The sequence below is a fragment of the Anser brachyrhynchus genome (genome assembly GCF_964034855.1).
Source record: "Anser brachyrhynchus genome assembly, chromosome: 4".
Classification (NCBI taxonomy): domain Eukaryota; kingdom Metazoa; phylum Chordata; class Aves; order Anseriformes; family Anatidae; genus Anser; species Anser brachyrhynchus.
Window position 1 is genome coordinate 67,694,461 of NC_137698.1, and position 24,163 is coordinate 67,718,623.

At 36.3% G+C, this 24,163-nt stretch overlaps 1 protein-coding gene across 12 annotated transcripts in view; it reads left to right on the top strand.

Annotated features, from left to right (window-relative positions):
* The window catches only part of SORCS2 (sortilin related VPS10 domain containing receptor 2), a 553,956-nt gene that overhangs the window by 504,475 nt on the left and 25,318 nt on the right, over nucleotides 1-24,163 (top strand). For all 12 annotated transcript variants that reach the window (XM_080592004.1, XM_080592009.1, XM_080592010.1 and 9 more), the window contains 9 exons: nucleotides 3,130-3,250; nucleotides 4,725-4,858; nucleotides 5,457-5,585; nucleotides 7,650-7,821; nucleotides 11,263-11,449; nucleotides 16,031-16,164; nucleotides 17,531-17,654; nucleotides 19,583-19,695; nucleotides 21,314-21,439. In XM_080592004.1, the coding sequence (XP_080448130.1) occupies nucleotides 3,130-3,250; nucleotides 4,725-4,858; nucleotides 5,457-5,585; nucleotides 7,650-7,821; nucleotides 11,263-11,449; nucleotides 16,031-16,164; nucleotides 17,531-17,654; nucleotides 19,583-19,695; nucleotides 21,314-21,439 (1,240 nt within the window). The remainder of the gene's footprint in view (nucleotides 1-3,129; nucleotides 3,251-4,724; nucleotides 4,859-5,456; nucleotides 5,586-7,649; nucleotides 7,822-11,262; nucleotides 11,450-16,030; nucleotides 16,165-17,530; nucleotides 17,655-19,582; nucleotides 19,696-21,313; nucleotides 21,440-24,163) is intronic.

The following is a 24,163-nucleotide window of genomic DNA, read 5'->3' on the forward strand; positions in this document are numbered from 1 at the left end:
AAGTACGCATATAACATCCAAAATCAGACACCATGTTCTTTCACAGGCTTCATCAGTGCCAAATTTATCAAAATAATTACCTCCATGTCTTCTATTTTCCGGTTCTAAATATAACCTAGAATTAGTTTTTCTTCTTTTGCAGCAAAATTGTGTTCTTGATATAATTCACAAGTCTTTCCTTTGTTTTTTGAAAGTTATTCTCCATGTCAGTTTTGTATCTTTGATTTCTCTATTTCTAGGAGTATTTTTTGCACTTGGTTTTGGAGTATTTTATCATGCTGATTTCTGACCATTCCTTCCATCTGGCACTGCCATTTGTTCCCTTCCTTCTGTGTTATCTACAGAAAAGTTTCTGCGTGTTTGTTCTTTGACCATGAAGGTGCTAATGAAAATATTGAATGTACTCCCATCATATCTTTGTAATACATATCTCAAAATGTCTTCCTCTTTGAATAACTACTTTCTGAAAATGTTTTTTTTCCTAATTAGATATGCAATCCCATTCTTTATTATGATTTTATCTGCACTGATTTTTTTTTTTTAAGTTTAGACAATATCACCTAGAACTGTGTAACTGTTTTAACAAAGGTCAAAATATTCCACTTTTACTACTTTCCTTTATCTATTAAGCCAGTTACCCTGTAAAAGAAGGAAATTACATTAGTTTGACATGATTTGTTTTTGACAAATCTGTGGTGGCTGTTATCATTTTAATTATCTCCAAGGTGCTTATAAGTGGATAGCTTAATAATTTGTTTGGTATCTTTGTGGGTATCAAAATGAATTCTGTAACTCCCTGGGCTCTAGTTTTTTTCACATCATTTCTGTTTTGTTTTGTTTTTGTTTATTGGGGGAGTTTGGGGGGAGCTGTGTTTTTGTTTTAAATATATAGGTGAAATATTCTCCATTTTATAGTCATCTGGAATCAACCTCATCCACTGTAAGGTCTCAAAGATACTTATTGATAGTCCATAGATTTTGTTTCATGCTTTCAGGAGAATTTTGATTCTCTTCTGCTTTGAATTCAACCAACCATCTCCTTCCTTCTCCCTTGACTCACCTACCTGAGATAGCTAACACAAATGAAGAAAATTTTTTCTTCAGTAGAAAATACTTTCCTTGAGTCAGGAATGAGGCTTTGAGAGGAATTGGATCCTTGTACTTGAATGTATTTGTTGATAAATGAGTTAATAAAAGAAATGTAGCTGTTTTGTAAAGTTTTTTGGAGCCTGGAGAAGCATTCACTAAGGTAGGTAGCTGCAGAAAAACATGGTAAAGTCTGCCTTACTTTAGTACCCTGTGTGGAGGAAAAAAAAAAATTAAAAAAAAAAACAGGTATTTAGCATGCAAAAGACACTTAATTTCTGTCAGCAAAGACAGTCATATTGAAGCAGGCATTGTGGAAAAAGCATGAGACCACCTAAGCAGTCACTTTATTGTATATGTAAGTACAAGTGAATAAGAGCATATGGTGACAGCAGCTCTTAGGATCCAGCTGAACCAGAAAAAGGAACCAAACCTGTAGGTCTCGATGCAGGACAGTTGTCCTGCTTAGAGAAGTGGGACCACACACCTATATTCACATACAATTAGTGGACTGAGCCACAGTTTTTTTGGTTTTGTGCGTTGTTTCTACTTCTGAACCACAGGGAGAAAAGTAGATAGAGTAGATGATGCAAGTCCTTTAATTTCAGAACCTTACTATGAAAAGAGTAAAACATGCAAACTAAATGCCGATGTTTCTGTTTAAATAAGCACACTTCTGATGGTGAAGTTTCCTGTGAGCACGGATTGTTCAACCATGGGCAGTGTGGGCAGTAATCTATCAATTATACCTACATCTCTGCGCTTTGTCCGAAAAGCAAAGACACCAGAAAAAAAAAGGAAGAAATCACTGTACATCTTTAGTCTCTGCAACTTTTTTTCAACCTCTCTGGTGGACTTCAGACCTCTATATCCATCTACCAGGGAAGAGGCTTAGGTGCAAAGATATTGCCTCTATTGCCAAGAATTCACCATTTCCTCGCTTCTGCTCTACCCTAGTTCCACTTTGAACCTGGTATTCAGGACAAGAGAAATGCGTGTAAGCGGCAGAATGCTTTTAGCAAAACTATACCATTCCTGCTCTGTCTGGATCTGGACACAACAGAGGACAAAACAAAAGGAATGAATTAGTTTTGGAGAATGCTACTAAAGTTTGGAATATGAACTCTGTGCAGCATGAGCTGCACAGGAATTGTTGGCTTCAGAATCAACCTTAAATTCCTTGGCAAGTAAGACACATAAGCCTAATACAAACCACAAATACATTTGACTTTTGCCCAGATAGAGTCTTTATCCTTTCTAATTTGTTGCTGAATGTCATACTTGCCCATTTTGTTTTGGAAATAAATATTCCGGCTTTGAAAATGTTGGCTGCTTTGGCAGTGAAGCCATGTTTTTAAAGCTATGAGATTTCCACTTTTTTTTTTTTTTTCAAAAAAAAATTTACAGATTATGACTGTTTTTAGTTTGAGATTGGACTATCCGAAATGAAGAGGAGAGTCAGAGTTCTCCAGCACAATGTGTATATTCAGTCTATTCCTTAGAAAGGAATGCAATTTCATGATACTGCTGTGAGTTTGAACAATAGTAATATTGCCATCTGAAATCTGTAGAAATTAAAAAGAAAAAGAAATAAAAAGTGAAGAAGTTGCACCATCATCATAAGAAATTAGTGACAGAGTTGGAAACTGAATTCAGCATTCCTGAGTTCTGATCCCTGATCAGAAAGGTCAAAAATCCAGGTCAAAATCAGAGGGTGTTTCATGTAATGAGATAATAGACAAAAATGTTGGGTTCCAAATTAGAAAAGGTGGTGTATTTCCATTTAAACTCCCGGACAGTTTGCTGGGGGGAAAAAAATCTCTGGTCCAGGAGCTATATTTTTTCTTTGTATAGTTCCATAGACAATTGATAAGTATTTTCTAACTAGACACATTGTATGTGAAGATGAGTAAAAGTAGGAAAAAAAAAAACAGGGACCTTTTAGCAGGGAACCATGACCATGGAAAGCAGAAGATAAAACTGGAATCTCAGATGCATGGTGTTTCTTTCCTTCAAGATTTTACATTTGATCTTTTTGTTCAGAGTCTTCGGACACATTAGTTACCGTTCAGACTGGGAACTTGTGAAGGTGGACTTCAGGCCATCCTTCCCCAGGGAGTGTACTGATGATGACTATGAATCCTGGGATCTCACAAATCTACAGGTATGCACTGTCTTATGTTAAATGCCATAACTTTTATGTATCTCAAAGATTCATGTACTGCTGTGTGCCAGGAAAATATTTTCTAATAGAATTTGGATTACACCTCACAAGCTTTAATCTCCTTAGGCTGGTATTTTTTTTTGATTTTACAATTGTTTAAAAAGTGGGAGGATTTTGTGTTCCCTTTAGTTGTGTGAACTGTGTTCTGGGAAAAGTGGAAATATATGTGGTGGTCTGCCATAATAATAGGTGGTCCTACTGGATTATGAACAATGTACCGTAAACTAAAATCTGTATAATTGATTGAAGCAATTTCAACATGCAGTCATATGTTCTGCCAACTTCTTGACCACATACTGTATTCATATATAAATTGCCATATGTAAAGCCCATTCCAGACATAATTTAAGATCTCAGTAGACTGATGCTATAATAGAGTCCAGTTGTTTTGTGCAATACCATTTCTGCAGAAATAATGCATTAAGTTTGTGCTAATCCTGGTGCTCTGGCCAATTCCACTTTTGGGAAGCTACATTCTCTATGTAATGTATTGATTAAACAGACTAATGTGAGGAGTTTTGCATTAAATGGGAATTAGTCATATTTATTCTTAATCATTCTAATTATTATGTTTATGTTTCTTCCTGTATATTTGTTCTCTTGCTCTCTGCATGTTTCTTTTTCTTTTTTCTTTTTGTATACTACTTTGTGTTATTATATCTCTCCAACTTTCACTTGCTGTTTCTCATGCATAATTTTATTGTTCTTTTTTGAAATTGCTGTGTATTTTGAAAGGATGTAATGTGCAACTGAGCCTAGACAGTAACATTTTCTTGGGATATCAACATTTAAATGTCTTACAGAAAATAAAAGCTACTAAAATGACTCTGATAGCATACTTACAGCTGCCCTATTACCAGTGGAGTATTAGATTCAGATGGTCTTAATTCTACCTGTAAACATGTGCCTAGTGCTTCGTGTTGGCTGCCTACACAAGATGTGGTCGTTTAGATAGAACTTCAGCCATCTGAATCAAGACTGAATTTTTAAATGTACTTTTGTAGGCTTGTGCCTAGATTATGCACACGTGAAACATGGGTTAAACTGCACTTGAATTTTCATGCATATCTTTGGATTTGTGTCCGGAAATATGGTGTATGTTACAACCCCATAATGTCCCAGCAGTGGATGTGAAAGCTTTGTATACTTACACATTTGAATTGAATTGATTTTTTTTTCCTCCTTTGATGAGTCTGTTATCCCACAGTCTCAAGTTCCAAATATATTGATCACATATTTATACTCTTGTCATAGATAATTTGCTATAGATTGCTCTAGAAATTGATGACTGAGTTGAGGCTTGTTACCAGTGTCCAGTCTTGGCAATAAGACCAGCCTTTCCCATGACAACTTAAAATCACATCTGCATGGTGTAGGTTATGCTGTGCAGTAAGTCTGGTGTTTTGATGTCCAGGGTGATCGATGCATCATGGGTCAGCAGAGGAGCTTTCGGAAGAGGAAGATTTCATCATGGTGCATTAAAGGGAGAAGTTTCACATCAGCTCTCACATCCAAAGTCTGTGAATGCATGAGCTCTGATTTCTTATGGTGAGTCTGTCTGTGGACCTTCAGATTTATCACTGGAGAAATGTTACATAGAGTTTGATGGGTTTGTTTTCCTCCTTTTGCACCTCCCCCTGCATAGCTGTGTGCAAACAACCAAGAAACAATGCAATACATAGAATAACAGGGTGCTTTTGTGTCTGCTTTTGTTTAAAAACATTACCATGCTTTAAGTATTTGTCTCACAAATCCTGATGTTTCTCTCTGTTGATCAAGACTTCAAAAATGACCATTGGATTGGTTTATAGGGCAAGCAAACCCATTCTATTTACAAATTAAGCCAACAACAGAAGAAATGCATTGGTCCGAGTGACAAGGGATACGTTTTAAAAATCTAAGCTACCAAGAGAGTTAATTTTGCAGAACTGACAAAGTAATTGCAACCAGTTTTGCCCCCATGGGTACACAACTCCTGTTAAAACTACACTTAAAACAGAACTACCTTCATAAAGATATGTGTCCACCTAGTAGGAGATAATATTAAACAAATCTCCCTTGCTGTTAAAGAAGTAGTCTCATCTATCCCAATTAGATTAGTGAATAAAGTGGGGATAATAATGCATTTGGTGTTGATGTTTTTCAGTGATTATGGGTTTGAGCGCTCTGCACCTCTAAAGTCACAGTCTAGCAAGTGTTTCGCTGACTTTTGGTTTAATCCAGAAGCACCTCCCGAAGACTGTGTGCTGGGGCAGGCATACACCAGCAGCACTGGGTAAGTTGATTTTGTATTTGACTGGCTTGCAAGAGTGCAGGCTTCCACAGTGGAGGAGTGGTGTTAAGGAAATGTAAATGGGGCAAACTGTAAAAAAAAAAATGTTAAATGCAAGTGGTAAACTGCGCTGGCTCTGACTTATAGCTTGTGCAGAGGCTTCCTACAGACTAATGAAAGATAAATGTTACTTTACACATTCACAGCAGCTCAAAAACTAACCAATTTGAGAAGAGGGGGAGCTGTCGTGTTCCTTTTTTTTTTTTTTCCTAGTAACTGCAGGGACAGCTAATAAGCATTGCTATACTTCTGATACAACTGCCTATTCAAAGCTTTTTCTTTTAGCCCCCAGACCACTTTTCAGGCTGAATCCAATTAATTTACTCCACGGAATAAGTAACATCTCACAGAATTTTCCACTGTCTCTCACTTCCATAGGGGTAAGGAGCTCTACAGAGAACGGATTATTTTCATGACCATATGGGACACTCAGAATCAAAGGAAAGCTTTAGTAACTGTAAACAATATCACATAGAATGTACACTACAATGTAGTCTGACGTCTGTGCTGAGAATAACTTGCAGCTGGCATCTATTCTGGCTTATCATAACATCATCTCTGTCGGTTGTGGAGATGAGAACCAAATGATGAAATGTCAAATCTGGCAATAGAATCATGGTCTCTGTGTATATTTGCCTTACTGAGGAAAATGATGCCTTTTGGGTTGTGGCTGACAGCTGTGATATGCAGAGTTTGAATTCAGTAGAGTGAAATCTGACTCCAGTTTTAAAGGACGTTTGAAAAATAATGTACCTGAGTGAAACTGATCTGTAAATACTTATTGTACACTTCCAAGTTGTTCTTTATTAGCTCTTGAAAGGTGTTAGCTTTTTTACTCTTCTTTTATATTGTTATGTGAAATAAATGCTACAAGTGTTCTAAGAAATGCATAGATTTGAGAGGAGTAGATAAGCATAGATAAGAAATTACTTTGACATATGTTTCTTGGTTTAATTTCTTCCTGATCTTTGGGATTTGAACCAACCATATTTAATGCAAAAGTAGAATGGGATGGGATAGAGTCCTGAGTTTGACAATAAATTTAAACAGCAAAATCCTGGAGCCAAGATCTCTTGAGCACTGAAGCCTGATGAAAGCTAGGAAGAGGCATGGCAGAGAGGACAGGAGAATACTCTGTTGATAGCAAATCTATAGAGGCATGGCCTGTAGGTCAAGGGAGGGGATTGTCCCCTTCTACTCTGCCCTTGTGAGGCCCCACTTGGACTGCTGCATCCAGATATGGGGCCCCCAGCACATGAAAGGTGTAGACCTGTTAAAGCAGGTCCAGAGGAGGGCCCTGAAGATGATCAGAGGGCTGGAGCACCTCTCCTATGAAGAAAGGCTGAGAGAGCTGGGGATGTTCAGCCTGGAGAAGAGAAGGCTCCAGGGAGACCTCATTGCGGCCTTTCAGTACTTAAAGGAGGCTTATAGAAGTGACAGAGAACAACTTTTTATATGGGTAGATAGTAATAGGACAAGGGGAATGATTTTAAACTAGTAGAGGGGAAATTTGGATTAGATGTTAGGAGGAAATTCTTTGCTCACAGGGTGGTAAGGCACTGGCACAGGTTGCCCAGAGAACCTGTGGATGCCCCGTCCCTGGGAGTGCTCAAGGCCAGGTTGGGGCTTTGGACAGCCTGGTCTGGTGGGAGGTGTCCTTGCCAATCGCAGGGGTGTTGGAACTAGATGGTCTTTAAGGTCCCTTCCAACCTGAGCCATTCTGTGATCCTGGAAGGCTGATAGGTATGTTTCTAAATTTGAAAATTCCATTGCATACAAATTAAATCCTGATCATGCTTCAGTCTGCTTTTTCAACAGCTTTCACTCAGTAGAGGCATGTCCCTGAGAATTTTTTTTGCATCACAAGTTGTTTTTTTTATCATCTGCAGTCTTTGCCTGTTTATGAACCCAAGTAATATTCATTAGCTACTGCCACATTCAGTGCCTCTGATGGTGTTCTCCTGCTCACCTCCAATTCACTGTGCTCACTGCTTATTGTTTTTGCAGGTACAGGAAAGTTGTTTCTAATGTGTGTGAAGGTGGCGTAGACCTGCAGCAGAACTTAGCACAGCATATGTGTCCACTGATTGCTCCCAAGGGACTTCAGATCAGCATCAGAGGAGAAAGCCTGGCTGTTAAGCCTGGGGAAGACATCACCTTCATTGTCAGACAAGAGCAGGTAGTAATGAACATTGGCTTTATGAAAGTTTCCTTGCTATTTTTAGGGTTCGTTTCTCTCCTACCTGCTTTGCTGCTGAATGAGATTAATTTGTGCTTGAGACAAAGATGAATGACTTTCTAAATAATGGAACTTCCGTTTCCGAGTGAATCGGGCAATCCTGTAAACTCAGTGAACCACAAAGTTTTGTCCAGAGAAGGGGATTTGCCTCCTCAGCAGCATGTTCAGACATTATTCCTTAAAAGCATCAGCTTCTTGGAAATCAAAGGAACTAAATTACCAAAGTCTTCTTGAACTGAAAAATTCAACTGCTATATCAGAGAAGATCAGAAATGCAGAGAACCTTTAATATTTTCGTTTAAGTGCTTTTGAGAATCTGCCTTTCAGTAAAGAATCAGGCAAAGCTTTACAGAAATCAGCAAATAGCACAACATAAGTACATTTATTATGTATTAGTTATGTTGCCAAAGGTTCCCTCCCACTGCATTTTTTTACTTTTTATTGGAAGAGGCAATGCCCTGAGGCCCTGACCAAAGGCAAGGAGTAACTTTCAGATGTGGTGTTTGCCCTGGGTATGTTTTTTAACGCTTGCTTTTTTTGGTATTAGGTTCTAACTGTTATGCTCAGGTTACAGGAGTATTTCCTGCCTAACCCCAACTATTTGCAAAAACTTCACATATTTCGGCAAATCTGTGTGTTATAAGTCAAGCACTTGGGATTTATTTCTCTGAGAGAATCAGGAGAGTTATGTGCAGGACACAGTGCTGGCTAACCCATCACAGGTTCTGGTTCCAAAAGCTTGCAGAGCAGTAACAGTTGCATGGCAAGTTGTGCTTCCTTCTCTTTTCTCTAATTTGTTTTGAAGTGTTTACTGGAAGACTAGAGCATTTGGTTGTAATTTGGAATCTAATGATTTTGATTGGCAATTTCACTTTTTTTTTTTTCTTTTTCCTACTGAAACGTTCTGAAGCTTTCATGAATCTCTGCTGGCAATAGGTAAAACTTAACTATTCAAAAGTCTTCCAAAGTCAGATGTCTTGAAGGGAATCCCGTGCTGTGTTTCCTCAAGCCTTTGCTCAGTACACAGAACTGGAATGGAGATTTAGAAGAAATGTAACAGTTTGCTGCCCCCTATGGTTAAGAATAATATTTATACTCAAAAGTCCTGAACATTGCTGTTCATGAGCAGCAACACTGTCTTAATACTCCTAGACATGTTCATGAGCATTCTTAACAATTAGCGAGTTTAAAAAGAAACTACAGTAAGATAAACCAAAACATACCACTTTCCCTGCCGAACAACATTAATTTACTGGTTTATGTGAAGGCATGCTACTAGATGTGGGAATGCCAGGCATCAGGGAGTAAAGAAAGCAGGATGTGTATGTTTGGGCAGCTTGCAAGTGACCTTAGAAATAATAATTTACTTTTATATTACATTTTATTTTATATTATACATATGTATTTTTATATTATCAATTATTTCTTCCAAATTCTGTTGGCTATTTGTATTGAATAATTAATGTCATAAAAATAATCAATTTTGTGTGGAAATGAAAGTCCTAATTCCTTTAGGAATTAGTGGAATTAGGCTGAATTTCCTCTATGTGATTATTTTTTTCGTCTGTCCACTGCTCTGCCTTTCCTGGTCAGGGAAGCAGAAATGCCTTGGTGTTTCGGAGACAGCACTCCCACCTTTACACTAGGGAAGGTATTAGAATAAAACATTGAGAGAAACTTACATCCACTGGCAAAGAGCTAACAAGAACTATTTGCAAGTTAATGCCATCTAAATGGATTCAACTTACTGGCACATTGCTAGCAAAAAGACATCTCTTTAGCTTTAAACTTTAATAATATATTATCTCCTCTGCTAAATTCTACCCATCTGTTGTCAAAATAAAGATGCTATTTGGAAAAAAAAATATTCACAGTGAAGAAGCTTTCAAGGTCCTTTATATGTGTTGAAATATGGTATTAGGTGTTTGATAACCCTACAGGTTCCTTATTATGAGTATTCTTTTACATGATAAGCAATGCTCTTTCATCTGATAAAACATGGAAGAAAATCAACCAAACTGCAAAATAATAAAAGGAGAAAAAAAAATAGTCTGTTTTCCTTCCCTTTGTAATGCAAGCATTTGAAAGTTTTAGACTTTGTTGCCTCCTTTGATTTTACATTAATGTTTTCTATTTGGTATTAGATTTTGATGTAAAACTATTTCAGAAAATGGCTTATGGGGAAGTGAAGTGTTTTTTGAATCCTTCAGAGGGTGTCAATCCTTCTCTGGTCTGATTGCCATTTAGGTCACATTACTAGTGTATTTATTCCTTTCCTGGAGGCATTGATGATTTTTAAACCAACACTGTGCTTTTATAATATGAAGGATTTTCTATGAAGCCTGGTCTCACAACCTGTTTTAACTGCATGACTGTGATGGCAGTGTGCTGTGAGATGCAGGAAGGAGCATGTTGCTGAAGATAGAGGAGAAAAGGCAACTCACTAAGACACTGCTGCTAGGAGTATTAAGACAGTGTTGCTGCTCACAGCTAAAATGAATTTCCATTTGATTCCATCCATATGGCCAGTCCACGTAGCACAGGCCTGACTTCTCCCGTGAGCAGCCACACCATGACAACATGAGTGATGGGCATATATTTGTCCTTTGACAATAGTATCAGTCATTGCAGTATTTTAGGCCTAAGTTTAGGAAGACAGTATCATTTAAAGGAGCACTTAACAGAAGTGCAATTAATTGTAAATTATGTGAGATGCTTAACATGTCAGAAGTATTTGGCTGGTCTTTTAAAGTTTTTCCCAAACTCAGCTCAATGCTCTGCTTCATTAAACATGCATCTAATTTTGCAGTAGACCATGCTAGTTCTAGACAAGCTGGGAGCTCTGTGTAATGCAGTACAACACTGAAGAAGGTATCAGCTTGAATTCTGGAGGCCATACAGTTGACACTTGGAGAGTGTGGTTAGAAGGCACTGTGAACATGGTCTAGCCCACTTAATTTTACTTTATAATTGCATAGGCTGGAAGTTCACGGTCAATCAGTTACTATGAGCCACTGGATAAGCCATAATTTGCAATCACAAGAGCATAACACCAGAATTTAGGGCTGCCTTGCACCATTATGTTAATTAATGTCCAGATACACTAAGATAGGATTGATGGTTTCTGTGTCATACAACTTGGCTTAGTGGTCTGGAGTGTTTTGTTTTAAGGTAGTGCCTTACTGCAGAAAGTTAGCATACAGCATTTATTGCTCTAAAATCGTTGCAAAGAGTTCAGTGGTTTTACTGTAGCTACTGCAATTGAGTCAAAACATCTGGCTGGGGCTAGAAATGCTGTGATTCAGGAAATGGTTAAAATAATGCGTCTTGTCTATATAGGTTCTGACCATTTTAAATATTTTTGATATATTCTCCTTTTAGGGTGACATATTGAATACCAAGTACCAGGTAGATCTTGGTGATGGCTTTAAGGCAATATATGTGAACCTTACAATGACTGGAGAACCCATTCGTCACCGCTATGAGAATCCTGGGATTTACCGTGTCGCCGTGAAAGCTGAAAATGTTGCTGGGCGCGATGAGGCTGTGATGTTCATCCAAGTTAACTGTAAGTTACATTTTTATTTTTATTTTTACTCTTACTTCTGCATACAAACCTTGTGACAACTATGAAGTAAAGAATTACTAGTCACAATTAGGAAAAAACACATATTTTTTCAATAGCTTCATGCAATCTTCCATTGCTGTATGTTATTACTGTAGAGGCTTGTAAACATAATGTATAACGAGGTCAGAGTTAGCTTTGTTTAGATTTGGAAGAAGGATGATGTATTGATCTTCTAAATAGCAAGCATTCCTCAGTTCAAATCTCAGGTTTGAACCCTCTTCCCAACTCAAGACCCTATTGTCAGTCTAAGCAGCTAAAATTTAGCACTTCAGGCTATGTCTTTTTAGGAGATTTTAGGTGCTGTATGAAGCAAGTGAACAGACATATTGAGGAAAGTATGATCTCTTATACAATTTTAACAAAGTATAAATTGATGGAAGGATCAAAATCTCAACATTTCTAAAAGTCAGGTTACTTATTAAAGTCCTTGAATCTAGTTTTAGATCATTAATTTTCACAAAGTTTTAAAGTGTTACTCGAATTTAATTTCATATTGGCAGGCAGTATTACTTGACTTAAACCTGTCTCCCTCTCTTCTTAATTAAGACCTAAAAAACCACATTAAATAGATTCAAAAGAAAAGACAAATAGATTCAAAAGAAAAGACTAGCATGGCACATGGAGTATCATGCACCATCACAGGCTTAATGTACCTCAGTCATCTCATAATTGAAATGAAGAAGGAAACTCATAACTGGAACTGAATTTTCCTCTTCCTTCAAGATTCAAGACAGCCATTGCTTTGTCTGTTTTCAGATGTGTCAAAAATTCAGAAACAAGTAACATCAAAGGAAAAGATATATTCATTTTGTATTCTTCAGGTGTCTGTTTCCACTGGTGGGAGTGGTATCTTCCATCCTAATCCCAAAGCAACAGAAAGCACTGGAACCTCATACAAGGCTGTGCACAAATCCTTGTGTTTTATGTCAGTCTTTCTGGTGGGCTGCTGCTATATCTGCATTTTGCTCTTCAGAATCTGAGTGCAGAGTTTCCAGTTGTGCTTTGATTAACAAATGGAGCCCAATCCATTAATGCTAATGTCCAATCTCCTATTAAGATCAAATGGAAATGGTCAGAATCTAATTCTCCATCTCTGTTTCATTATCTGCTTATTCATTGTGTTTGTTTTTTTAAATCATTTGACAACTCCAGAGAGCTCAGATAAATTACTTACAGTTTTACCTTTATTTTTTAGGAGCTTATACAAATTGAGAAGTAGATTAAACACAGAAGTCTGTAGGTAGAAGCACAGTTGGTAGATCTTTACAAGCAATGAACAGCAAAAACTACGTGTAACATCCTCTCTCCCAGGAGAATATCTTCTAACTGTTCAGAGGATGACAAATGGTAACAAGCCCTGATGGAAAGCTGAACAACTGCTTTCTCAAAATGTGGTTCTGATTTGACCTACATCTGGATAAACAGTAAAAATAAAATACGTCAATTGTGTTTTATGCAGTGGTTTTACAAATTGCAGTAGCCTGAGGTATTTTCTCAAGAATAAAATGGCAGGGTCTTTAAGAGGACTTTGGTACTGAAGTACAGAGGCAGTGGAGCACTAAAAGCAGACTTGGTTATTTCTGAATTCATCTTGAGCTTCTCTGTGGATGTTGCAAATGATCCAGAAGATACATGGACACATGTTACCCAGCATGCTTGAGTAAACACTTCACATGGGATTTACAGTGTTTATTTTTTAAAGTAAATTATGAGATTTGAGGAAACTAGTTGGCACAAATTAATATGATATTTCTACATTTTAGAGAAACAATAATAGCTGCTCAGGGCCAGTTTTTATTGTGGAATATCATAAAAGCAAAAAGTCCAGAGTCCTTCTTTCACTCTATTTCCATCTGATGTATTCACAGAGAAATTTTATGAGGGACAAATGGCAAATGAAATATTTTTAAATCCCATGAAGTTCTGTTGGTATGAAATGCCATGTAATACAGGACAATTATATAAAATTTGGCCTGTGATTTGTGCGTTCTGATCCTGATGACAAAGTCTACAACTTGTTAATAAACTGTAAGATAGACTAGAACAAGTCTGATAGTATAAATGTGAATAGATAACGCAGAATAAAAAGAACGCAAGAAGAAGTAGACATACATTTTCTTCTTCATGACATGAAACCAGAGTCACTATAGTGCGTGGCTATGAAAGCTTATATATATATAATATATATATATATTTTTTGGGGGGGGGGGGGAGCGGTAGTAGTAGAAAAGGATATGGAAATGATATAACAGGAAGCTTTAAAAGTGCACTGAAATTATAGTTTGGTTAAATGGTTAAACAGAAATAATATAAGTCAACTTCATTCCTAATTATGAACATTAGAAAGCGCTATGAAGCTTGTTCAAATGCATTATGGAATGATATGACTGAGAAGAACAGAACGACTTGCAGTAATTATTATTAGCTCTTTCCTGTATAGAAATGGCAAACTCATGATTCAAGTGCCAAACAACTTCCCCTATAAACAAAATTTAGAAAAAGACAGTAACCTTCTTCAGGACCAAAGCCGTATCTCAAAATGATCAGTTTCCTCTGTGAGAATGGAAATATATGGCAAAATCAAACAGTGATGCAGATTCTCTCCAGAATGTATTTTGCATCATCAGAAAGAAAACCTGTTTTCTAGGAGGAGAAGATTTAATGGAATTCCTACAGTTTCTGAATTTTCTTCAAGACACCAGCAACAGAATGAGCATCTTAATTCAGCTTTGGTAAAGAAACTATTGAAGAAACCTTTTGTTTAAACATCTAGAATGAATTGAACTTGAATTCATGTAGATGGTTAAAGAGTCCTCAGTGAAAATGCAGAATGAAAGTAGAGCCTCATGTTTGGATGAAGCAGCACAAAGTCAGGTTGAAGTGAGGTGGAAAAGGAGGATGTGCACAGTCTAAACAACTTGCTCTCTCAGAGAAATTCAATCAATTTAGTCAGTGCATTGGAAGTGAATGGGAAGTGAATTCAGTTAATGAAAGAGAGTGAGAGAAAGGCCTTAAACCAATGTTAATTACCTTTAAGTTTGAAATGATGAGATGAAAGACCTTGTGTGAATGAAAAGATACTTAAAGTAGAACAAAAAAGGATGTGTTAGTATTCACTCTGGGTAGTGAATGCGTTTTTGACTACACAGCATTTTTGTATCCTGAACAGATCGTGCAGCTGAAGTTAAGAAATTCTAGTTGTCACATTATAATATATTAAAAAAATTATCATCAGATATTCTGAAAAATATACACTCAGAGGCCTCTGAGACAAAGATATACTTTCAAATAATGCTATTGTACTTTGAAGAAAAATATGCCATTAAGATAAAATCAGATAAATTCATCTTAATTAATGATGTGTTTCTTATATACAATCAGAGAATGGTTTGGGTTGGAAGGGACTTTAAAGATCACCCAGTTCCAACCCCTCTGCCATGGGCAGGGACACCTCCCACCAGACCAGACTGTGGGCAGTCCACATACAACCTGGCCTTGAGCACTTCCAGGGATGGGGCATCCACAGCTTCTCTGGGCAACCTGTGCCAGTGCTTCACCACCCTCTGAGTGAAGAATTTCCTCCTGACATCTAAACCAGATCTCCTGTCTTTTAGTTTAAAACGGTTCCACTTGTCCTGTCGTTATCTGCCCAAGCAAAAAGTTGTTCTCCATTTTTCATAAGCCCCCTTTAAGCATTGAAAAGCTGCAATGAGGTCTCCGTGGAACATTCTGTCCTTCAGGCTGAACATCCCCAGCCCTCTCAGCCTTTCTTCATAGGAGAGGTGCTCCAGTCCTCTTTATATACACCTTTTATGTAAATAATAATGCGTACAGCATTTGTATAAAAAAAATCTGAAAGGGACAAAATTATTCAAAATGCACACTTAGAGTACAGAGGTTATCTGTCTTGATTTGCAAATAAATGCTTCCCTGGTGTACCCATTTATTTTAAAGCAGGCATTAATGAGAGCTTATGTGTGGTGAGCCTTACAGCTGATATTTTATAATGACAATGAATACTCAGCAACATTTTTATTCAGTTTTCTGCTTTTCACTTTGCAGTTTGAAAGATTTGTTAGATTTCTATTCATTTGATCCTTTATTACTTAAAATAAAGCTGAGATTGCCTTTTTATTTTTTATCTGAAATGTATGCATATGGTCTCTAAAATTGAACAGGCACCAAAAAAAGTACAACATAGAGGTGCATCTTTATGATCCATCACATTGCTCAACAATTTTGTTTGTATGTTTTTCTCTCTTTATTTTTATTTTTGTGAATTATTTCATTTTTGGTTGAAATTAAGTTCATCCAATTATACCCATAGCTTTCAACATAGAGGTAAAGGCAGGAGAGAAAGAGAAAAATAATTTCAGGACCTTATGTTGCACAGGTGACAAGCCTTTGGCAAAAAATAAAATAAAAAAAAAATAATTATTAAAAAAAAAAAAGCAGTAATAAATTGATGGATTCAATTGTATTTTAGTGATGGTTCAATGATGTTTTGGGAACTTTGTTCAGCTCCACTGCAGGCTTTAAATTTAGAAGTGGTTCCAGTCATTGGCAGAAACCAGGAGGTGAATCTGACAGCCATCATATTGCCCAAGAATCCTAATTTGACAGTCTTCTACTGGTGGATAGGAAACAATCTTCAGGTACATGAATTGTTTTGGCTGAGATTATTTTCAATCTCTTTCCAGTAAAGATTGAGTGACACTTTATTTTAATGGAAATACTACCATGTTACATGACTTCTTTTGGACCATCTTTCATTCCAAATAGACACCTATATCCTGTGCAAGGAGTAACTAACATCCCTTGCTTTACCACATGCTTTTAAGGTGTTCATTTCCCTTTATTCCTACTTATGTGGAAATGGAAATTTCTCTTCTAAAACTGGTTTAAATTTCCAAACCATATTCATTTTGCAGGAAAAATTGTGTTTAATTACTTGATGGGGGCAGGGGAGAACAACAACTTGTGGAAAGAGGTGCATTTGGGATCACAGCACTGGTGAATGATAAAACTTGGATTTATGAACTTCCATGTTGATTGTGTGAAGTTCTGAAAATCTAAATACTGCACAGAAATATATATATGTATATATTCATTTTATACCTAAGTACTTTCTGGGAGCCTAAAACAGGGAGTCTAAACTAAATGGTGATATCAAAAATAGCGAGGATATCAAAAAATGGTATCAAAACAGAGCACTTAAAAAATATAGTGCTATTTATTTGGGAGTACAAAGTCTAGATACACATAGCCTAGAGCAATAAATAACCAAGTATTGCCATTGGGAATACTTGTCTAGCTGGGTTATTTTTTTTTAAGGCAATTCTTTCAATAACAGATACATAAAATATTTTCTTTACGAGGGAGACAAAGTATGACACAGGAATGATTTCAGATAAGTGCAGTAAACTTTTGTCTTGCAAATGTGTGGTCTAACATAATCCTTGTCTGTATCTGTTCATTGTTACTGGGTTTACCATTGCCAGAACAGGCACTGCAGATAGATTTAGTCTTGCGGAGGGTTTTGTAATTCATACAGATGTGGTCAGTGAGCAGATTAACAGCTCCATCTTGGAAGTTACAATAGACTGGCGCACTTCCATAGGTCATGCTCTCAGTTGACTGAAGTAATCCATCTGACCTTGGCTATACCCCACATTTTTTGAGGCAAATGACTTGCTGAATGTGATCTTGTAAAGATTTGTGAGCCTGACTCAAAATCTATTTATTTCAGTGGGATCTGTATGAAAACCTAATATTCTACCAATTATTCTAACAGAAATATTTGCCCAATCTGGCGGTTATTCTGTTTATAAAAGATCCATCTGGGCAAATAAACAGTCTTTGAAAATTATAATCAAGTAATTTGATAAAATGTTGATCAGCATTCTAAAAAGTAATTGGTATGAAACCTTCTCTGCTTATATTTTTAGTGACTCTCTATTCAGATGCTATTATTGTGGTTGTTGTTGAAATTCTATTTTCAACTTTTCTTTGTTTTTAAAGCCACTTCTTACATTGGACAATTTTCTGGTAACGAAGTTTGCTGTGACAGGTGACATCAGAGTGACAGTGCAAGCTTCCTGTGGGAACTCCATGCTTCAGGATTCAAAAGTTGTCCATGTTTTTGGTAAGACTTTACTCTTGTTATTTATTTATTTATTTTCACATGTGCATGTTTTTATATAACTTTTAAACCAGTCCTGGCAGAACTGAACCTGTTGTACAATTATATGTAATGCCACATTTAATTCCTAAAGTTAGAGGGTTAAAGTGTCACTTGGTAACTTCATGAAGTTGAATAGTGTGATTGTATGGAAGGGTTTCATTTGAAACCTTTTCTTTCCTTTGCTTATTGTAAAAGTTGCTGTGGTTCCCAATTGCTATATGTGGCAATAACATTTAAATAGTATTTTGGCCTATGACTAAAGAGTTTGTTAGAATTTATAAATACAACAGTCTAAATATCTCTGGGAAAAAAAAAGTTATGTATATGCTCTCAGTATTAATAAATAATATGAAATATTTGCTTTCTATGACAATATACCACCATTCCTTTGATGTTTATCTGAAATATTTAATCAAGTGTTGCTTTGTTGTAAATATTGAACTCATCGATAGAAGAAGCTGAACTTCAATTCATGTTTCACATTGTGGCCTGGTGTGTTTTCTGTGTCTTATAATACGGTGACAAGGCATAATATACTGTGAAAAATGTAGTGCTGACAAATTATTTACATTTGAATTTGTGCTGTCACATGTGAGAATTGTGATATGCAAAAAAAAATTCTCTTTAATACAGGCCTAAAAGCTTTCAGATATCATGAAATACACAAAATGAGACGTATCTCTTGTCTGAACAGTGAAAGAAGATTGTTTTGCTTTCAGTATACTTTTTAAAGTAATGATGAAAACCACACTCATGCTAAACAGAGCTTTTATAAACCCTCTCTTTTCCTAAGATAAATGGATTTAATATTTCTGCTACAAGTTAAAAGTGCATCCACTTTTTTGGAAAGTATATGCCCTCTTAGTGAGATGAAATCAATGTCTTTGGCTTTCTAACATTGCTTCTGCTGTTCATGTTGTCAAATTCTGATCCAAAGAGCAGGAAAGTACTGGTCATGATGGAAACAAAGAAAGCCTTGGAAAAGAAAAACACAATTATAATAAAACACAATACAATTCTGTCCAAACTGTTTGAGAGGGCACGTTTGAGTCATGCCTGCATTTCAAAGGATCTCTTTCTCTGCTTTGCATTAACTTCCCCAGGTGTTCTTCCAAGGAGCCCGTAAGGAGAAAGAGTAGAGTTTAGAGACTCTTTACTGAGAAATAGCCCATTTCTAGTATTTCAGATATTTTGAAAAATATCCAGATAAATGTTGTGGGAGTATTTTATTTTTCTTTTTTTTCAGAGAGGGCAATAGTTAGCCTTTGGCATATCATTTCTGTTCTTATTTTTGTAGCTAGTTTATGGAATACGCAAGGTATTCGTTTTGCATGACAAATAGGAACATGTAATAGGCAAAAAAACATATGTTTATGATTCAGTGACAATAGAATCCATTGGCACATTCCCATTAAAAATAAAAGAAACCAACCATGTTTGTGTGGTGTATTGTCTTTAAAAAAATTTATTGGGAATGTTATGACCCCAGAAAATGAATGTAAATCTGCTTGGTTTATTTTTTTCTTACTGCTTTTTTTTATCTTTAGGCACAAATTTGATGATGTTGACGAAAATACAGAAAGAAATTGAGTGCCTGACAGGAGTGTACTTTTGCTCCATGCTGCTGTAGACTGTAGGCTCCTTGGGGAAGGGTTTGTCACTTTTTTTCTTTTCTTCTTTGAACAACAGATAACAATGGGGTTCCTACATACTGCAGCACTGCACAGAAAATAGACATTCTTTTTCATATATATATATACATACACATATACATATAGATGTATAAATATGTATATATATATGAATTAATAAATATGAAAATATATACAAAACTGTTTTTGAAATCGTTTTTTTTAATGGTTCAAAAACATTTCTTTTTGTCTTTCTAGATCATTTTCATGTTCTTCCTCTGAAGTTCACTAAGCACCTGGACATGTACAACCCCGACATACCAGAGTGGAGGGAAGACATAGGGCGGGTAGTAACACGACTTCTTGCAAAGGTGCTCTTTCAGATTGCTCGTAAAATGTTCCCTCTCCAGACGTAAACCTTGAAGGTTAAGTTAATGCCTTCTCATTTAGAAAAAAAAGGACGCAGAGCAAAATAACAAAATGAACCTCATGAGCCACATTCCAAACAAGTTTGAGCCTAATGTCATTTTTATGGGCAAGCTGTAGATGATGATATTGTAACATACAAAAGTTTAGTTCTAACACAGCCTAATTGGCAATTAATGCTAAATATTGCCCTCTGGGATTAGGAATAGACATCATGGCAAATACTGCTGACTCCAAAACAGCAAGAGTAGTTTAAATGTGATATATGTAGCATAAAGCAAAGGATACTGTGTAATATAAAGATATAGTCTTTGTGTAGAAAAAAAGCAGAGAGACTTTACAGTGTCAGATGTGTAGTCAAAAATTAGATAGAATAAACAGGCAAACAGTTGTTACAGCTGTGGGTATTTTTTAGACCATATTTGCAAAAGAAATGTGGACTGGGAGCAGTTGAATCCTGTAGATTAAATCAAGTAAAAAGCCATGCAACAGTTCTGTGAGTTAAACGAAGATGACTCCATAAAATCTGTGAGGTTTAGAGCTATACTCTTCAGCTATACACACTGCCCATAGCAGAGCATGCACATACAGACATTTTGTGAAGATGGTATCACTGAGTTGCAGGTTGATGATGTTTTTTAAAGTGGTTGTGTTTGAAATTGCTGGACTTTTCCTTGATTTGCAGTAGTGCACATCAAATTTTGGAATTTTGACTTTATACAATTTCCTGCCTTTTTTTTTTTTAACTTCACATCAAATGTCAAATTAAATTCACATTTACACACTTTCAATAACCAGTTTCAGTCTAACAAATGTTTTACCACCTTATAAAATTGCCCTTGCATTTTAGTTATTAAATCATTTGCAAAAGAATATGGACAATCTAATGCAATTTCAGTATCTGTTCCGAGAAAGGCAATGGGAAATGCCCTGAGTGTTGTCATTTAGAATTTTGTGACTGTGTTACATAACACATGGAGGAATTTGAGTCAGAAAACAAAATTTGCACAAACTACTTTAAAAAGGGATGGATTTGACTTTCAGTGTGGGGTGCACATATTCATACCAATCTCAGGAACTGAGCCTAGGTGCTTTTAATCTCACCCTGAGAGATTTTTCCGTGTCCCTTAAACACAGAAGGAAAAGTAGCCTCCCTAAGCTGACGTTGGCTATAATGTCTATTCTAAGTCTACTAGGTGTCTGAACAGCTGACAAAAGATCCTAAATTGCTTAGGAATTATTTTTAGTTACTCTAAAAATTCAAAGCCATTGCAGAGTTTTGCTAAAACTGCATACCACTTCATTTTGCTTCTTTCCATGATGCCACTAAATCTTTTTCAATATGATAACAATGCTTAGTTCTTCTAATCTTCAAAGAGCAGCTCACATTTCAGTTAATTAATGTTTGGCTTTGTTCATGTTTTAGCTGCTGGTGGAATCCACTCTAAATGCTAGGGATCTGAAGACTAAAGAATGAAAGACCCATGAGGAATTGCTTGTGTATTTTATATAAAATACAAAGCACCCTGTTCTATAATTTGCCATATACCTTTGTCTTCCCAGGAAACCAATATACCCGAAGAAACACTTATGACAGTTGTGAAACCTGGTCTGCCCACAACTGCTGACTTGCACGTGCTGCTACCAGCAAACCAGCCTAAAAGGAAGAGAAGTGTAACTAGTGATAAGGTAACCAGAGCAATGTATGTCTGGTTAGGCTAATTTTCATCGTATTTTTAAATCACTGGCTGTACTTTCATCGTCTTTATGTGGAATTAAGTTTCTCCCTGACTATGTAAAGATCTCATTCCCACCTGACAAGAGACATGTAAAAGCTGGGAACAAGTATGACTGCTGTGTATGGCAGTGTTTAGACCACCTTCCTATATTAAGGAACAAATTCTACCACATGAGAAGGGGGAGGAGAAGAAATTATTATTATTCACCTAAATGACAACCCACAATAACCATTCTTCCCTCTTAATGCTTTTTCAGACATACAGCATTTTCACAGTAGCCCATGTTCTTCTCCACAGCATAATCTAGTGATATTTCTGTATTTCTGAAGAATAAATAATATTGATCTGTTTTTTAAACAGAAACAATGGCGATAGCATGTCAGTCCGTGAAGATCAGATAGAGCAAAGAGTGGGTTCAGAACACTGATGTTTCTAAAGAGGGACAAACTTTTTTTTCACTTCTTCAAAAGCAAATTAGATTTCAGGCCCAATAGAAAAAGAACCTTAACAGTAGACCTGTGATAGTTGACCTGAAGAGCATCAAGCAGGTAGTTTCTGTCTTTATGAGCAAATATCCTTTTCAATTGCCAAGAAACAAATGAAAATCAGAAATTAGTTCCACCCTCCCTCTTTCTAAACCATATCCCTTCCATAATAAAAACTATATGCCAGTAGAAAATCAGAATACTATTTGGTCTTTTTTTCTAAATTACTATTTATGATACTTGTCCTTTTGCTGTGATAGAAAAGGAACAGATCCCAACTCCGTGCCAGTATCTTGCAGTTCAAGTCCTGGCAGCTATGAAGAATCACAGCGTGAAGTATTGTTAATTTTGAAGGGCATTTTACTACTCTTTGAGGCAAGGTCACAGTATTCAAAGGGCTGGAGAAGTAGATAAGACAAAGCTCATCATATTAACACAATACCAGTAGAGTGTTTATGGTACTGATGGGGTACACTTTGGAAGGTCCAAAGGGGTAAGCTGATGTTGTCCAAGTACTTGAACAGGTGTTTTGCACAGAGAATGGTGTGAAATACACAGAGAGCTGTGTGAATAAACAAAATATTCACCCTGTGGTAACCCCAAATTCTTACTGTTCTCACTCTGTAATCATAGTGGGATTTCCTGGGAGTCTAAAATCCTGATTATATTGCAGGAAACAGTTAATTCTAATAGGTTGTTTCCTTAGTAATGAGCTATCCATGAACTATGGCTTTTGGCCAGGTGAGCATTACCTCTTCAAAATTATTTGTATCTTTCTACTTTAGGAGGCAAGGTGCAGCTTCTAAAGGAAATTCTTTCTCTTTATTCCAAGTGTATATAGAAGGGATCCCTTTAATAATTTAAATGAACTATGGTTATTGATTCTTGGGTTCTGCAAACATTTTACATCAGTGCAAAATGTTATGTATATTAGTTCCCTTTAAATCTCTACTGTTATATTAGCACTGTTCTTCAAGGCACCTTGAAGAATATTATTATAATCAATGCTGTCTCTGTTTTTTTTTTTTTTGTGTTCTATGTGAAATGCCCTGTGAGTTACTCTATAGCATAAAGAAGAACAATCATATGTTGCAAATTATTTGTGAAAACTTCTGTTTAGGTGGGCTATGAAGAAATTACACTAGTTTAGGAGAACACACTTCCTGTAATAAGTATTCTCCCAGAGAGACCTTGCAAAGGTTTTCTGAAACTAGAGTGAAAAGGTGAAAGAAATCGTAAAATTTCTGGAGAAGAATGGTACATTTCTGATACTTAGGTTAGACTGGGTCATGCAAATGGTGCCTGGGAATTACCTGTATGGGAATACCAAATATGGTTCAACCTGCATTTGGTTGGAGTAGGAACAAAGAAAGACAGGAGCAGTTACAGTGGCCTATGCTATCCAGTGGTAAAAAATCAGCTACACTAGTATTGCATCTTAACTGTTTGGTTGTTTTATAGAGTACAAAGCTTTAGAGTCAATCTTCTAGTGCTAGGTGCATAGGGACACTACTTTAGCTGTGGATATGTGTATATAAATTTGTTGATTTAGAATTGAATGTCATCATTTTGGGGGAATATGTATTTTATCTGTGGTGAATCATGAAAAATTCTGAAAATATATACCCTATGTAAACTTAGAAGCGTTAACTATTTAAATCAACAGTTAAAGAGTCATGGTGTTACATGCTTAAATATGAACTAAGAGAATTTTGAGGGTCTTCATCATAATCCTTTTCTCATGTTTTACTGAAAAGATGTGCTCTGTCATGCTGCTACTGACAGTTTTCAAACTCAGTCCTGTGGCGTTCCTGTCAGAATTCATCAACTCAGAATGTTTCCTGCATGTTTGATGGGAGTACCCCTGAAATCCTTATTTTAGACATAGTTATGAAGTTTCTTCCCTTAAAGAGAAACTATTTCTTCTTGGTAAACACCCTTTTAGAGTTGGGATATTATGTGATTTCAGAAGGATAGTTAAAGGCAATAACTTCTAGATCAGGCAGAGAGCAAGTATTTGGTGGAGCTTGTGATGGCATTTTACAAGGCATGTTGTGATGTGATGTTATTTATTAAGTTTATTAGCAATCTAGATTAGATGTCAGTACTGGTAAAAATAGCTGGTGATATAAAGATTGTAAATAAGTTGGCAGGGCAGTAGTAGGAGCCCCTTGGATAATTCTGTCATT